Source organism: Haliotis rufescens, unplaced genomic scaffold (assembly GCF_023055435.1).
Source record: "Haliotis rufescens isolate VD_foot unplaced genomic scaffold, xgHalRufe1.0.p SCAF_13, whole genome shotgun sequence".
NCBI lineage: Eukaryota > Metazoa > Mollusca > Gastropoda > Lepetellida > Haliotidae > Haliotis > Haliotis rufescens.
In genome coordinates this window covers 18,968,443-18,986,683 of record NW_025963813.1, presented here as the reverse complement: position 1 = coordinate 18,986,683, position 18,241 = coordinate 18,968,443, and the positions used below count along the sequence as shown (strand labels likewise).

At 41.1% G+C, this 18,241-nt stretch overlaps 2 protein-coding genes across 3 annotated transcripts in view; one reads left to right on the top strand and one right to left on the bottom strand.

Annotated features, from left to right (window-relative positions):
- The window catches only part of LOC124132255 (methylenetetrahydrofolate reductase-like), a 28,160-nt gene extending 12,811 nt beyond the window's left edge, over nt 1–15,349 (top strand). For both annotated transcript variants that reach the window (XM_046496097.2, XM_046496096.2), the window contains exons 6-11: nt 3–569; nt 1,701–1,883; nt 7,340–7,438; nt 8,097–8,219; nt 10,629–10,818; nt 12,178–15,349. In XM_046496097.2, coding sequence (XP_046352053.2) covers nt 3–569; nt 1,701–1,883; nt 7,340–7,438; nt 8,097–8,219; nt 10,629–10,818; nt 12,178–12,209 — 1,194 coding nt within the window. In that variant the 3' untranslated portion in view covers nt 12,210–15,349. The remainder of the gene's footprint in view (nt 1–2; nt 570–1,700; nt 1,884–7,339; nt 7,439–8,096; nt 8,220–10,628; nt 10,819–12,177) is intronic.
- Nucleotides 15,350–16,519: 1,170 nt separating this feature from the next.
- On the bottom strand, nt 16,520–17,602 carry LOC124132295 (fibril-forming collagen alpha chain-like). The gene has a single exon (XM_046496148.2). It carries the CDS (start codon nt 17,600–17,602, stop codon nt 16,520–16,522), a length of 1,083 nt encoding a protein of 360 aa, XP_046352104.2.
- Between the last annotated feature and the right edge of the window lie 639 nt (nt 17,603–18,241).

Sequence of the window (18,241 nt, the reverse complement as noted above, 5' to 3'; positions counted from 1 at the left end):
AGGCCTACCAGTCCCTCCGGCACATCGTGAAACTGTCCAAGCTGGAAGTCCCTCAAGAGATTATTGATGCTATTAACCCTATCAAAGACAATGACGAGGCTATTCGAAACTTCGGCATTCACCATGCAGTTGAAATGTCCAAAGTCTTACTACAGACTGGAAACATCTTTGGCCTCCACTTCTACACCCTCAACAGAGAAGTGGCAACAATAGACATTCTCAAGAGACTCGGGCTGTGGAAGGAAGAAGTCAGGAAGCCATTACCATGGAAACTGACAGCAAATCATGCTCGGTGCAAGGAAGAAATTCGGCCAATTTTCTGGAGGTGTAGACCTAACAGTTATGTGTATCGTACGTCAAACTGGGATGAGTTTCCAAATGGCAGATGGGGCAATTCATCTGCTGCATCGTTTGGTGATCTGAAGTACTACCATCTGTTTTACCTGAAGAGCAGCTCGTCTAGGGACGAACTGATGAAGATGTGGGGGGAGGAGCTGACATGTGAGCAGGATGTGTGGGATGTCTTCACTAGCTACATCACTGGGGAACCAAACAAGAATGGAATTAAGGTGAGGCAGTGTAGCTGTGACAGGTTGTGTAGCTGTGACAGGTTGTGTAGCTGTTTACGTGCTTATGACTGGTCAGGGCAACATAGGGGGCTTGGCGTGTAACACATATTGTTTAGTACAGATGCATTTTATCATTCAGGTATTAGAAGAGGCATGTGAATACCATTATTTCTATACAATTCACATGGGATATGATTCTACTCACATGATGTCATGACACTTTCAGTACTTTCCTGCATCAGTTTGTTGAGATGTGATTCGTATCGTTGATTATATTGTGACACAAAAATCCATATTACATTGTATTGCAACTAATTAAATTGGTCAGATCTTATGACAAGTTTTGAGGGCATCATCCCTATTAAAGCATTCTTTTGTTTTTTACCCAATGATGACACAAAAAATTTTGCTTCTTCGGTTTAGCAGACGCCATGCTTGTCACTGCTAGCTATGACAGTATCCATTTGGAAACAATAAATCTGATTGGTCGGAAAATAATATTCAGTGCAGTCCTGCTGTCGTTAATTGTAAGCTTGCCTATGATTGGTAAAAAATATCGCTATAGTAATCTCAAACATGGCGGACACATTTGGTTTAAAGAACATGCTGATGTTTGACTGCAATGTTTACTTATAATACATGACCTTTCAAATTAAAATTACATTGAGGTAAGTGAAGGTGAAAAGCTTAGTGCGCCCAGCCAGACGCGTTGTTGTATTTTGATTGCGTCATGCACAGAAATGTTGCGAGAATCCCGCAAGGCCTCGGTCACGGAACAATACTGTCTCAAATTTACCACAATGTTGGATTTCTTGAAACTCTATTGAAATAAATGGGACTAGCTGCCATGTTTATATCGCCATCCCAATATTAAGGCTGGTTTGTAACTAGCATTCTGATTGGTATGTTAGACTTAAAAGCATAGCAAATCAAATTGGCTGATGAAAATCAAGGGCGGGTAATTTGTGATCGCGATAACCACAGGATTGGATCCAGGGGTTAGTGTTGTTTTACCAAAATGTGAGCCCTGGAGATGTATAAATGCACCTCACCTCACCTCACCTCACCTCACCTCACCTCACCTCACCTCACCTCACCTCATGGTAACAAATAGTACATGTGTTGCTTCAGGTGACAAAAGTCCCATGGGATGATGAAGAACTCTCCCCAGAAACATCTTTGATTGCCAAGGAACTCGGCGAGATCAACCGACTGGGCGTCCTCACCATCAACTCCCAACCTAGCGTCAACGGCTCTCCCTCCGAGGATCCCAAGGTCGGGTGGGGGACATCCAATGGCTATATATTCCAGAAGGTGAGCCATACATACTCCATGAGGCCTTTGGGTAATGCCAGAGCCAAGTTGGGTTGTAACGATTCGTTGTCTATGACCACAGCACAGGTATTGTGAGGTGATAGTTATATACTGATGGGAAGAAATAAGGCAACACGTACCAATATACCCTACACTATAAGAGTTACAGATCACCCAGTTCTTCCATATTACTATAGTTCATGTGTCATGCCATGGCAGATTAACTACAGTAGTATGAAAGAACACGATCATCCTTGACTTTTTAGTAGTATAGCTGACCAGAATTAGCTGCATTTAAGTAAAGATCAACAGATACAGGGTGAAATCATCTTTTGTGTCACTATTTGCATGACCTTCTCTGGTCAACCTCTGCAAATAAAATTTCTTCCTCCTTTTATTTGGTTCTATATTTCCTTCCATCAGTGTATATTGGTACCAGTCAATATTTGTACACATACCCTTTGGTTCACATGTAGTAGCTGAGGGTGTGGGCAATTATTTGAACCACGGGCACATTTCCAATCAGCCATACTGCTATTACTGTCATTACTTCCATACTTTAACATAGGTTCATGGTAAACATAGCGACGACATGGCTTTGTGAAACTGACCTTTGAAGACTTTATTTCATGCCTGTTGGGTTACCTCCCTTCTCTAGTTTCCCTTGATGATGAAACACAGTGCCTTGATGTTACAAGTATTGACTTTCTATGTATCATACCAACCTTGCATGCAACGTGTCTGTCACGACAAAGTGTATCGTTACAGCCCTGTTGAAATTAAGGGTGTTGGGAAATTAAAATGGAAAGAAATTAACACTAACAGTTGGTTCTGTAAGTTTGTATCATTTGAATGGTATACTAGAGCCAATTAGAAATTTATTCTTAAGTGTAGATGTCTTGGTTAAGTTCTAAGCTTTGTGTCAGTAAGATAATACCCTTGTGGGTAAATGTAAGGGTCATCTGTGCTGTCAGTATTTATCTTCTTGCATGGTTTCATATCCTGGTATTAGGCATAAGAATTTACATGTTAAATGTCACTGTTTACCAACTGCCTTCATCACATTATATTTTCATGCCTATCACACTAACTCTCACAGTTGCATGCATCAGTAATTAGTACTTGTTCATCGGTTGCTGCTGAGGTTGAAATGATTCACTGGTGCACTGAGATAATATTCTTGCCAAAACGAAACACTCTGCCCTTGATTTTGGGACAGTACATCGTATTCCCAACCTGAATTATTTATTCTTAATTATCTCTTCATTCAAACAGTGTTAGGGTATCTATTATACTGATTAATGATTTTGGTTCCTGATGTCCTAATGTGGTTCCTCAGTCTGATTTTTTGTTTGTATTTCCTGAATTATAACAGATATTTAAAAAGAAATCAAAACCTAATCTCATTATGGTCCAGTGTATTGTATCAACCCCTAGTTTGTATCATTACATTATCAGTCCAGATTTGCCTCTGCAAGGTCTGATGATCTCATCATGCTCATGGCTTCCTGGACTTCAACAAGGAAGCCACAGGCCACAGCTCCAGGCTCCTCATCATTGCTGTGTGGCAGTAACGTGGTTTTTTCTAATTATTTGGTTTTCCAGAAAACAAAATATGGAAAACGTGGTCCCAAAAATATACTATCAAGTTGGGGAAAACAAATTATGGTGGGGAAACGACATTGAAAAAGTAATTTCAAGTTGAAGAGTTACTTCCCTTACCCTGTTGGCCGGCCATATTTGAAGTATTTTTCATAACTGAAAATAGTTAGACTGGGTGCATGTTTGATTTCACATTTGTGAAGTTTTAGGTTTTAAGAACAATACCTCATATAGAACTTGTCTACCACATCTTTCAAGAGTGGACTGAAAACACTCCTGTTCCGTAAATACTACTACCTGACATGAACTGTGTTCATTACATTATGCCTGTTTTGTTAATCCTGTAGCTCAATACAAATGTACTTATTATTATTGGATTACACCACTCACTGTACAACAAGGTTTGGTTCCACATGCTGCGTGTTGAATTCGAGGCTGATGATCAGACCTTGCAGATGGGTGATTCACAATGTTGATGGTTGCATGTATTGGGGCCATTTGGAGGATCACAGATTCAGAGATGGAAGTGATTGAATGTTAACGTTGCAGGCAACAATATGCCAGTAACGTCACAGCAGCTTGGAGTTGATTGAGTCTGCTTCAGACAGATCAAAAGGTTGATAGCATGAACAACAATTCTCTGTTGGTTTTGGTGGCACACAATTAGCCAGGTGAAGCATTGAAATCACCCAATCTATAACTCCAATCTTACAATGAGCTGGTGGTATGGGGACTAATTCTGTCTGTGAGCTTCCATGAAGTTTCCACTGAATTTCAAGGACATTTCCACAGAGTCTGCAATAACTTTTGAAATGAATGATAGCTATTATTGAGTGTGGAATTAATAGTCACATTTGTGTTAGTATACTCTGGCGTGTCTCATCCACAAATCTCACCATCGTGAGTCGAGACAGACCAGTCCCTAGCAGCTTGTCAACAAGGATGGCGTGGTGTCAACAATGGTGCACCAGGGTGATTGTGTGTCATGAACAGGGTGGGAATTAAGACATGCTGTCGACCACTAGTTTGGCCTCTGTGATATAGCTGCGAGATTGCTTGATCCACCGTTAACATTCAGTCTCTCGCCAACATAATGGAACTGTCGGACAGAGAGGCAGCATCGTAGTGCGGCAACATGTTTGCCGGTCAGTATGTTTGAGAAACTTCAGTTCATGGACCTTGAACTGACAAAAACTTTGAACTTAATAGCTTATGTCTTCAGTAGCACATACTTCCAAGAATGTTTCTGTATAAACTGAACAAAAAAGGGATCATGCATATTTTGGGGGAATATTTATTTGGTAGCACACAAAAAGCATATCTCTATATTTTGTATGGTGTAATTGGATCTGTTGTTAACCCACCAAATGATCCCACAACTTGCAACCCTCCTCCACCCCCTTGGCCTTGTGTAGGACTTACAGTGTACTGTCATATTAGAAAGCAAACCTTTGAAATGATTTCAATGAACAGTTACAACATCCAATGTTGAATTGTGTTGAATTGATCCTATATTTCATCTTGCTAGCTATGGTCAGCGGCTGGCTGGGCATCGTGTTCAATATCGGCTAGTCAATCTTGCTGACAGTTGAACAGTTGGAGCTAGCCCTCTAGACCTGAGCCAGGTATTGCTTGGGCATGGCGCCCACCCCAGTTATAACACATGTAAAAATACTTAAACATGTGATGGCTGTAGAACTCAGCAATTTACTTTTAATTAAAACATTTGTCTGATTAATTAGAAAACAAATATTCACTAATCCTTAATTTTGTAGCTGTCACAAGGGTTTGACAAATATACTGCAACACAAGACAAAATTCTATAAGACATTAACCAGTAATGTTATCAAGTAAATGTCAGTAATCTTATTTTCTTCACCTTTGGCAGAATGAAGGTGGTGAAAATGAATGTGTGAAAACTAAATGTAATGATTTCTTACATCTAGAAAATTAGCAGTGAGACAGTGGCTGTGTTTGTTTGTCTGCCTGGAAAGTACATTTGTCAAACCCAGCTGTGTGTACTTGTGCCTTTACTTTCAATAACTAGATGATGCCCAAATTAACATATGGTTTGTTTTCCCTTACCTGGCCATGCTGAGCTGTCCATTAAAAAATGTCAACTGCAGAACAGTTGTTTTTAAACCTGACAGTTTCTTAAAATGTGACGTTCTCCACCCTCCCTCTTTCAAATTTTATTGTGGTTTCCTTTGCATGAACATATTCTAATAAATTATCAATGTACAAATTAAGCATGTTAACATTTGAAAAAGATTGACAATGAAGTAAATATAATGTCTACTGACTCAAATTGCATAAGGTAATGGGCAAACCAACATATTTTAAGAAAGGCTTGAAGGAATGTGTTCTATTAGTTTATCATCTAACACTAGTCTCTTCAGCATCTCAAGCTGACCATGTCGCTGAAGGGGAAATTCCAGTTTTGAATTGTGGGTTGTCCTAAACAGCACTGGTAACCATGGTTACTTTGGACTACTACCCTCCAAAGTCTTCTTGGGGAACTGATATTAATACTTGAAGGAAGTAATGCCATATTTGAATTACTGAAATTGAAGGCTTATTCAAAAATGAAAGTGGATTCAGTGTTTATCTTGTGTTTATTTTCCCTTCACTGCCAGTGGTTTCAGACACATGTGCTGATGATGACAAGGCTGAGTTAACTCTGTCATGATAAAACAATATTGGCTCAAGAAATGTTGATGGCTGATTAGATTCGTCTTCAACATCACAACATCACTGTTCCAGTAAAACACTCTTTAATTAGGACGTTTCCTTGAATTATGATATAAACCTTTCATATATGATGTAGTTCAAGTGTAATATCACTGTTCAATTATGAAATAAACTTTCAGTTGGTTGATAATGATGTCACTTCAATTATGATATAAGTTCAACTATGTCATTGATAAAGTACGATATTACTGTATTTACTGGTCAGTGAGGATGTCATAATCAAATATTCAGTTGCCTACCACTGGCTGGAATATCTGCAGACTTGAAAAAAATCTGAATTATGAGCTTCTTCTTGAAAAGACCTGAAAATATGACTTTGTGTAGCAAGAAGTGACTTCCTGAAATGACTCAATATTGGGAGCCAATGAACTGTTGATGGAACGTATTCCTTTCAGTAGCAGATTGTATGCAACATGTCACAGCAAAAATGAAAACAAATCTTTGTTCAAGTGTAAATCAAATTGATAAAGAACATAGCATATGAAATACCTGTGATGGCCTTGACCTTGTTCAAGTAATTCTGGCCACATGGTACCTGGTTCCAGAGGCAGCATGAAGTGTAACAGTAAACAGGTAGTTTGTCCTGGCTCCTCACATTCCAACAGGGATGCATGGTTTCCACAGCTAACCATGGACTATACTATACTTATTATCAACCTATTGTGCATGCTCTTGTGTATGGTTGATTGTCTAAGAATAGGCTTGCAAGTTTCAATTTGAAAAAAGGTTGCTGCCAATATTATTTTGTTGTGATAGAAGTTAACAAATTCAAACTGTATATCTGCTTGAGCACATTAATACTAAAAACATGATAATATTTCATGAGTAATGAAGCGTGATTAGGAATAATCTCACCCTCATGCCTGTTCAAACTGATCTAGGTTGATTAAGATGTCTAAAATGCTGTGGCACAAATGTTTGTTATTTTAATCACCTGTTGATATTTAATTCCTGGGGCTACTGCTTTTTGTAATGTGAATGTGGGATGTATAGCATACATATAAAGGAACAGATGTGAGGTTGAGATTTTCTATGTATTGACTATAGTCTTGTATGAACAAATACCACGTAGATGTTTACTGTATACACGTTCTACTTGCCAGGCGTATGTTGAGTTCTTCACGTCGAGTGCGAATGTCCAAGCCTTGAAGCAGATCCTCCCCGAGTACCCCATGGTCAACTTCCATATCCTCAACAAAAAGGTACAATATTTCATCTGGAAGTGGAAGTCGAGAAGCTGGAGTATCAGTGACAATGTTATTAACATCATCGCTACCACTAAACAAAGATCTGAGGACATCCCATTCCATGTCATAACAGAACCTGTATGAATAAAGTGTCCACATATGGATGTCAACTTACACCTTGAAGTGACACAAGATCATAATAACGACAAATCTTGGATTTGAATCCATAATCCTGGCATAGCAAAGGGATGCAACTCTGGACATAGAATTGCTGCATCTTAGAACACTGGGCCTCCTTTTAATTAAACATGTTCATAGCCCTTACTGGACACTACACATATCATGTTTCATTCCCTAAAGTACACACAGACGCGTGGTACAGAAAACCCCTACTGACAACTGTTTTGGAACAGTAAACTAGATAATAGGCTGTTTGTTTAAAGTTAGCTAAAAGTTATCCTAAGTAGAGAAGTCCATTGTTGAAGACAGATGTGGTTGACCCTGCATTACAGACAAATTTGCAGTTTCTTGCCTGTGATGTTGTACAGTGTGTCACTCGCTGCACTGTGCTGGTCTAGAATAGCTTTGAACATGTTGAATTGTTCAACTGAATATAATTCTAAAGCTCTTATCAGTCCTTTGTATGACAACGATGGGTAATGTTTATTTTCAGGGTGATGAGAATTACACCAACTGTCACGAGTCGGAGCCGATCGCTGTGACATGGGGGGTGTTCCCGGGGAGAGAGATTGTGCAGCCCACCGTCGTGGATCCCATTGCGTTCAAGACATGGAAGGTACTGAGTAGGGAGAAAAAGTCCAATGGCTGACTGTCACAACAGGGAGAAACAACAAAGCTAGATACAAAATTCATAATTAATATATTAGCTAACCTTAGCGATTTACCCCAACCCAATTTACATAACAAAATATTCACGTCGACCTAGTCTCATCCTGGGTTCTATCATGACGTCATTTCTGGAGATTTGAATATGCACTCGCAACCTGACGACGTCATATATTGGATGAAGTTAATTTTTAGAGAGAAGTGTCTATTAAGTTGTTCCCCATGGATGTAGCTGGGCTAAGCAGATAAACGCAGTGATCGAATGATTGCATCAAAAAGTAGGAGAGATATGACAATCGGTATTAGGGGAAAAGGTACAGATAATTGAGGTGAGGATTTTAAGAAAGCAAGGAAATACCAAACTTACCCACCTGTTCGTAAAATGAACTTGTCTGACATTTCCCAGGTTTATTCTCCCTGCAGTGTTTTATTGTACGATAAATAATTCTCACTCGGCATTTTTCCTTGAACATCCAAAACATTGAACATGACCCCCACACATGTATACTATAGAACGTCACAGTCACCCTCAAGACTTACAAAGTCATTTCAGCTCTGACATTACCATGTCCACAGACATATGTCCAACTCTCTATCACGTCTGCTCTATCCCGCTGTCATCCTGGTTAGTTCAGGTTCTCAGTTACTTGGTCAGCCTTCTGCCACAGTCCAGCTGCCTTACTCCCTGTACAGGTTCCCTCTGGTCCCCTGACACTGTATAATCCTATGTATACATCTCAGTACACTTTACCCAGTGAAGATACGGGGTAGAACCGGTCTTCAGCAACCCATGCTTGCCATAAAAGGCGACCATGCTTGTCATAACGGGATCGGGTGGTCAGGCTCGCTGACTTGGTGGATGACATCGTATCCCAGTAGTGTGGGCCGATGCTCATGATATCAATCACTAGATTGTCTGGTCCAGACTCGGTTATTTACAGACCGCTGTCATATAGCTGGAGTATCGCTGAGTGCAGTGTTGAACATCAAACAACAACAACCAGTCAACCTACAATTAAAGGCTTAGAATGCTTATTCATTCTTAAGTTATTCAAATGGGCATGAACATACTCAAAATAACCCCGCCTATACCAATTGTGCTTACAACTTCTAACTTCGATTTCTACTTCCCACTTCATTCTACAATGTTGGTGATGAGTTTACAGAAGTACAATGACGACCATCAACACATTAACTTATAGTTCATTTGTGTGAGAGATCTTACGTATATCTATGCCATACATATGACTGCACAAATATCCATACATCTGGGTAAAACTCCCGACCGCAGCCCCCTAAAAAATACATATGATTAAAAGGATTGAGCGGCAATGCATACTTAAATAACTTTGGGGGGGTGGGGATATGGGCGGAAGTCTTTCCTACATCTGCATAATATCCTATCAATGCACACAGATACATGCACTATACAAATAATACATACACAAGATTGAACGTTCAATTAAAAGAACATAAACTTGAAAATATTAACATGAAAGTGATAACTCACGCCACAATGTTGGGAAACAATCACAACCCAACTCATCTAAACTGCATTAGATAGATTTCTCAATGTCTGCCCTGATCATCAGGTCACAGTCTTTTCCCCACTCAATCAACACATACAACAAAGCCTTTCACTCCAACTCTTTGCCACTTACATAATCTCTACACATTAAGACATAACAGCTGACACACAGTCCCACTTTAATGCCTACAGTCAAACCAAATTAAGAGGTTGTGCAATGTGAACTTAACACTGACAGGTGATGCACAAAGATGGTGGGATTTGGTTCCCTTCACGTTTTAGCTCACCTGGGTGACCAGAGCCCTTGTTGTGATTTATTTGTCCTTTCCATCATGTATGCCATCCATCCTGTCTTGTCATGAAGTTTGTTATCCATTTAGTATTTAGTAGGGCTGAATATGGGTGTGTGTAGTACAGCTGTGAATTTGATCTGTTCTCTGCCTTTACACTTTCACCTGCCCTTTTAAGTTTGTTAATGCAATATGGGGTGGTGGGGTAGCCTAGTGGTTAAAGCGTTCCCTCGCAAAAGACCTGGATTTAATTCCCGACATGGGTACAATGTTGTGTCCCCTGCTGTGGTATTGCTGGAATATTGCTAAAAGTGGCGTAAGACTCACTCTCACTCACTCACTCACTCACTCACTCACTCACTCACTCACTTTGTTAGTTGTAGTATTTGTACAATACCATTTTCATACTCGCTACTTCAAAAATGCTGTATTTGCTGAAATCATTGGATAGTTGTTCGAAAAAGGAAGTTTGAAGAAGGCATCAACAGGAATTGTTTTGTTACATTTGAGCATTGCCTGACCAAAGCATCTCTGTTCCCAGGACGAAGCATTTGGGCTGTGGTTGGAGACATGGGGCAAGCTGTACTCGCCTGAGTCCCAGTCACACAAGGTGCTGGAGGACATCAGCAACAACTACTACCTGGTGAACCTCGTCGACAACCAGTTCCCCAAGCCATCATGTCTGTGGGAGGTCATCAACAGAATGTTAGGCCTGGCTGGCCACAAGTCAGGTGAGGATTGTCACAGTATTCAGGCTTCAAGATTTAGCTCACCTCTTCCCAAAGTGCAAGAAAGCTTATAACATCTCTCTATGGCAATTCCAAAGGGTGTGGTTAGCCAAAGTCCCTATGGTGATTCAGGGTTAGAATTGACATCAGCAGTCTTTCCTTGTCGTACAAAGCAACAATGGACAAGTTGTTAGGGTCAGTGACTTGGTTGTCAAACCAAGACGGTGCTCATAATATCAATCACTGGATTGTCAAGTCCAGTCCAGTCCAGACTTGATTAGTGACAGATTTTGATCATATTGCCGGACATTGATGAGCAAATGTTATCTGTAAACTGCAGACTTTTTAACTTTGCAGACATGTTCCTCAAATGATGACACTGTTGATCCTAATGTGTTTTTTCTTTTTAATTGAATGAAGATATTCTATTTCAAAAACGGATGATCATGGGTTCGATTCCCGATTCAGATTATGTGTCTAGGTTTGTCAGTGTCTCCCTGTGCCCATTTTTTCACCAAAGTGGTAAACAGATCAATTACCCGAGGCAAGGGAGTTAACTGTCTGTATAAGTCCAGTTTCCACCCTTGCCCGGCCACAAAGTTACGACTAAAATGGTCAATTTGTCTGAGCAAGGATATACCTATGTTACCCAGTAACATAAATTGCATCATTGTTCGAGTCACAAATAACAAAACTCAAATACAGTTTCCACTAATATACAATTCCAAGACTAGTGCTATGACTTGTGCATGTAATAGTTATTTGATAAAAGATAATTTCAAATGCGATTGGCTACCTACACTATTGGCTTGTCTTGTTGATTTTACCACTGGTTACCCGGGAACAACTACTTGTAGCCATATGGCTACTTGGTAAAAATTTAAACTTTGAGGCCTGCTTGCCGAACTGGGCTCGAATTTCTTGACTCAATCGTAACACCACTAGTGGTTATTACAAGTTATGTCCCTTCTATGTCCCTCCTATTGATCGATAAGATTCAATGAGAGCATCAAATCACTTAAGCTTGATTAAAAACATGAAAAGATTTGGAAAATTTCTGTTGATGCTGAGTTGGCGGTTCACATGCTTTGCAAATCCAGCAATCAAATGAAATCTGCACAGCAGTTTACGAACTGGATGTCGATTTCGTTACACGATTTTGATTGGACTTTGCATAGACTCGTTAGTCCAGCCAAAATATAATTCCATTATTTCAGCCTAGTTCGGCGAGCGTGGAAACTGGAATTTTATAGTCCGTTAACTCCCTTCCCTGGGGAAAATGTAAACATTTGAGACCAGCATCAATTCAGGGCGACACCCACATCATGCCACTGTTGAAACTCACCCACTCACTCTTTACAGATGACCAGAGTCAAGCTTGTGTAGACAACTAGAGGTACACGACCATGTTGTTACTCGGACTGATCAAAGAAATGGCCTTTTCCACAACAGAAGCAAGCATGCCCATGTATGGAACAAGCACTACTAGCCATGCTGGCTTCACCCATGTCTTTCAAGCTTCCTATTGTGGTGCATGTGATATACAGAGCTGGGCTACACACAGGTGTTGGCACAGACTAAGTCATTGCATTCAAAGGTTGGAGAACATTAGCTGCACATCAATGCATAGGTAGATTACCAAACAGTCTGTAACAGCTGGTTATTAAATGTGATAAACAGGTGCCTGTTTACCACATGTGTCAAAGATCAGCCACTTGGTGAGCCTGCGTGGAAGTACTGTTGATGTCTGTGCTGGCCAAGGGTTGGGCTGTCTTGTCCTTGAGCGAGTAAACTGTCAAAATGTACAGAATTGAAGGCAGTTGTCTTCATTTTAACAGGCTCAATATATTTCAGCTTTTGAACTGCAATATATTTCCATGAATATTTTATTCCTTGGTTGGGACTACAGGTACTAGATGCTTTACTTGTATTAAATCAGGAGAATTTTAAACAGATTTCACACCTTGAATATCATTGATTAACATTGACTACTATCCACCTGAACAGCAAATTTCTGTAAATATATTTTTAAAAAAAATGAATTTCAATGAGATTAAGGAATGAATTATGACGAATACTGTCAAAATAAATACCAGTGTCTGTGTGTGTGTATGTCTCTAGTTTGGTTTCTCAAGAATTGTCAACTTCTTATTGTGATGTGCCAGTACATATTGTCACCTCCTTTCTGATTATTGTTTGTGGCAGCTAATTGAAGCATTCGTAAAATATCAACTAACCTCTTTTTTATCTTTTTATAAACGGTATGAAACAACCAGAGTGTTATTCGATGTTGTTAGCAACATTGGGGTAGAATACACTTATTTGGAAGTTGAGAGTAATTTGAGTCCTCATTTACTTGCCTAGGCACAAGGCGACCTTTATCTCCCTTTCTAGACATTTGTGAGTGATTTGTGAATAGGGCCTGTTATTTATTGCTGATCCTATATACTAGATCCATTGCCTTTTATGGTTGTAAACCTTATCCTGTTTATCAATATTGTTTGTTTATTATTTATTGATCTGGTGTGGTTATTTACTGTTTTCACTGTTTATTTCAGAACTGATGATTTCTGGGTAAATCTTCATGTATTAACTTGGGAATCAACACCTAACATGAATCAATAGCTAAAATTTGATTGGCGACATACTAAGTCGGTCAAACCTGACATTACATTTCCACACCGCTGGGGGTATTCATTCCTAGGTCTGCTTTTAATTTGTAGTTCACAGAATTTACCAAACCTGACTGACTGATACTGACTAGCAATCCATACCATCAGTGGCATGACCTACTGCCATTTTAGCAATCAATTGGTGATGAGCACCAAATGAATGGGTACTGAGTGGTTTATTCAACAACATGAAAATTGCAGCAAGGGACATAACTCAAAAACTGAATTCTGTGAAACCATCTTTTCTCGAAATATTGTTTCAATTGATCTTAATTTATGTTTGTTTTTTGTTAGTTTAATGCCACACTTAGCAATATTCTAGCTATATGACCAGACATCATGACATTGATCCCAAATTAGGATACGATGACATGCATAAACCAAGTTCGTAAGCCTGACCAACTGATCCTGTTAGTCACATCTTATGACCAGCACAGGTTGCTGGGGACTTACATTCTTACCCAGAATATCTTTTTCTATGGTTGTGGCACAATGTTCATCAGTACTTTTGTTATATCAACCCTCCACTAGGCTGGAACTGCAGATACTTGATATATTTTCGATAGTTCTTCACTTATTATTCTGTGTGATGGTGTGTCCCTGTGCTTGAAACCATCCAAGTGTAGGTGTCGTGTACAGTCAAGTCTCGTTAATCTGACACTTGTTAATCCCACAATCGGCCTTATCCGACATTAATGATGGGAACCAATTAAATCAGTGCTATTTAGACCTGTTGATCCGACAGTCTCGCACTCCGACTCCAACACACCTAATTTACAACGAATTACCGAAATTACTCATTCTTCAGTCTTGTTAATCCGACACAGTGATCAGTGTACTACGTGACCATCTGCCCGCGAGTACACAGCCCGTGTTTTGATGCGAGACGAATCGGCTGATAGCTGCATATTACAACGGCTGCAGAGATAAACTGAATTTCAATATATTCTCTACATGTCTTTATACTTCTTTTCAAACTTGAATATACTGTAGTTTGTACAACTATTTTCTGGCAGTTCTGATGGTAGAAAAGAATTGTATCTCAGTGGGTTTAAAAATTCTTAGTGAGTTTGGTGTAACCTCATAAGATTTCTTATAGATGGAGAAAGATAGAGAAACTTGAGACAATTATTTATATCAAAGATCAAGAAGTACCCACAAGTGACTGGCTAATTTGAATCTCTCTTGCACAATACTTAACTTCACTTATTCCGTGTAGTCTGCTTTGTCTGCAGGTCAATTCTATTCCAAGAGTCCTTGAGTGCCTGTATTTTCCAGTAGATGTTATTTTATGTTAAAATGCTTTTTATGACATGAGAATCTTGTTACGTGCCATTTTACAGTCGAGACGTAGGATAGCCCTGTGGGAAGTGCTGGTTGAGACACATACCTTGGTTTGATTCCCAATGGTGGTCAGATCTGTGAAGTGCATTTACTGCTGAACTTATTTTTCATTGTGAGGCAACATTGATTGTGTAGAACATGGAATATTTTATCGCTGTGTTCAACTTACAGTTCATTGTATGATATGGTTGACGTGCTATCAACATACATACATACATACGTACGTACGTACGTACAAACGCACGCACGCACATACATAGACAGTGTAAACCAAGACAGACCAATATATATATATATGTATATATATGCAGTGTAAACAAAGATAGACCAACACATGTAATGGATTGGTGGCTTACATTATTTGTTGAGAATGAATAATGGCTTTGTCTGTAAATTGTAGTGGCAGTACCTTTTTCCTCCACAATTCTTTTTTTTGTTACATTTTATAGCATCTGGTGCACACTGTATGAATTGTTGTGATATATGTTGACAGTATTAAAGGTTGAATTTTATCATGATTATGTTTGTTTGTTTTATGTGATCTTACTCCAACCATGCTGGGTAAGTGTGCCAGAGTTGCCTCCCTTAGGTGTGCAAGATCTGTTCAAATTGTCTGATACCTCTCCAGGTGATGGACCCGTGAAGATCCGGGGTGAAATAGGTCTTCAGCAACCCATGCTTGCCGTAAATGGCGACTATGGTTGTCGTAAGGGGCGACTAACGGAATTGGGTGGTCAGACTAGCTGACTTGGTTGATGTATGTCGTGTCCCAATTGTGTAGATCTATGCTCATGATGACAATCACTGGATTGTCTGGTCCAGACTTGGTTATTTACAGACCGCAGTGATATAGCTGGAATATTGCTGAGTGCAGCATTAAACAAACAAAACTTCCACTTCAGAACTATCTTTCATTGTTTTACATAATAGCAAAATAGCAGCATACGTTGGCTTTGTTAGGAACAATATCGTAGTCAAGAGGATCGGCCACCATTTGTAACCATAGTAACACTTTATCAAGGGAGGTAACACTGTGACAATTAACTGGAAATATTTTTCTCTAAATTAGCTCTACCAGGAAGATTTCAAGTTAATTCATTATTGATAAAAAAAACGAAATATATAGAGGATTCATCATTTTCACATTTTTGCTTCCAAATTAAGGAATAATTGCATTAAACATTAATATCAGCAACTTGTCAAAATCTTACGTATAGATCGTGCACAGTGATACATGTTTTCCATAGCCATGTAAACCAAAATAAACAATTCGCTGAGAAAAAAAGTTCCTCGGATTATTTTAAACAAAATACTTGAACAGACTTTTGCAGAATAATTGAAACTTTAATAACGGTAACAACAACGATTCTGTGTAATCTGATTATATCTCTGGTGTAACCTCACTTTTAATATATAGTTTCAAATCAAACCGCTCGCTCTTCCGGTTATCTAATTTGCATATCTAATTTGCATACTTATGTCATTGGGGTATGACATACATGTTTTTATGTCATAAGCTTATGTCATGGATAAATGCTTAAGTTAAATGATAAATTTTCATATTTTCTCCAGTATACTAACCTATTTAGATTGTATCACATACCCAGTATGCTCATTGTTGAAGGTTGTATCACAATTTACCATGTGTACCAGTAATACCGGGCAGTCTTACAGATCAGCATGTCTTGTCATTGTCTGGGGAGGAATAGGTCTCCAGTACCCCTCTGACCATCTCGCCCCATGGGGATTCCGAAGGAGGAACAGGTCTCCAGTTCCCCTCTGACCATCTCGCCCAATGGGGATTCCGAAAGGAGGAACAGGTCCCCAGTACCCCTCTGACCATCTCGCCCTGTGGGGATTCGAAGGAGGAACAGGTCCCCAGTTCCCCTCTGACCATCTCGCCCCAATGGGATTCGAAGGAGGAACAGGTCCCCAGTTCCTCTCTGACCATTTCGCCCGATAGGGATTCCGAAGGAGGAACGGGTCTCCAGTACCCCTCTGACCATCTCGCCCCATGGGGATTCCGAAGGAGGAACAGGTCTCCAGTTCCCCTCTGACCATCTCGCCCCATAGGGATTCCGAAGGAGGAACGGGTCTCCAGTTCCCCTCTGACCATCTCGCCCCATGGGGATTCCGAAGGAGGAACGGGTCCCCAGTTCCTCTCTGACCATCTCGCCCCATAGGGATTCCGAAGGAAATGGGTCTCCAGTACCCCTCTGACCATCTCGCCCGATAGGGATTCCGAAGGAGGAACGGGTCTCCAGTACCCCTCTGACCATGTCGCCCTGTGGGGATTCCGAAGGAGGAACGGGTCTCCAGTACCCCTCTGACCATGTCGCCCTGTGGGGATTCCGAAGGAGGAACGGGTCTCCAGTACCCCTCTGACCATGTCGCCCTGTAGGGATTCCAAAGGAGGAATAGTCCGCAGTACCCCTCTGACCATCTCGCCCCATGGGGATTCCGAAGGAGGAACAGGTCTCCAGTTCCCCTCTGACCATCTCGCCCCATAGGGATTCCGAAGGAGGAACGGGTCTCCAGTTCCCCTCTGACCATCTCGCCACATGGGGATTCCGAAGGAGGAACAGGTCTCCAGTTCCCCTCTGACCATCTCGCCCCATAGGGATTCCGAAGGAGGAACGGGTCTCCAGTTCCCCTCTGACCATCTCGCCCCATGGGGATTCCGAAGGAGGAACGGGTCCCCAGTTCCTCTCTGACCATCTCGCCCCATAGGGATTCCGAAGGAAATGGGTCTCCAGTACCCCTCTGACCATGTCGCCCGATAGGGATTCCAAAGGAGGAATGGGTCTCCAGTTCCCCTCTGACCATGTCGCCCTGTGGGGATTCCGAAGGAGGAACGGGTCTCCAGTACCCCTCTGACCATGTCGCCCTGTAGGGATTCCGAAGGAGGAATAGTCCGCAGTACCCCTCTGACCATCTCACCCCATGGGGATTCGAAGGAGGAACAGGTCCCCAGTTCCCCTCTGACCATCTCACCAGGAGATTCTGAGGGAGGAACGGGTCCTAGCCCTCTGACCATCTCGCCCGATAGGGATTCCGAAGGAGGAACGGGTCCCCAGTTCCCCTCTGACCATCTCGCCCCATGGGGATTTGAAGGAGGAACGGGTCTCCAGTTCCTCTCTGACCATCTCGCCCGATAGGGATTCCGAGGGAGGAACGGGTCCTAGCCCTCTGACCATCTCGCCCGATAGGGATTCCGAAGGAGGAATAGTCCGCAGTACCCCTCTGACCATCTCGCCCCATAGGGATTTGAAGGAGGAACGGGTCTCCAGTTCCCCTCTGACCATCTCGCCCGATAGGGATTCCGAAGGAGGAACGGGTCTCCAGTACCCCTCTGACCATGTCGCCCTGTAGGGATTCCGAAGGAGGAATAGTCCGCAGTACCCCTCTGA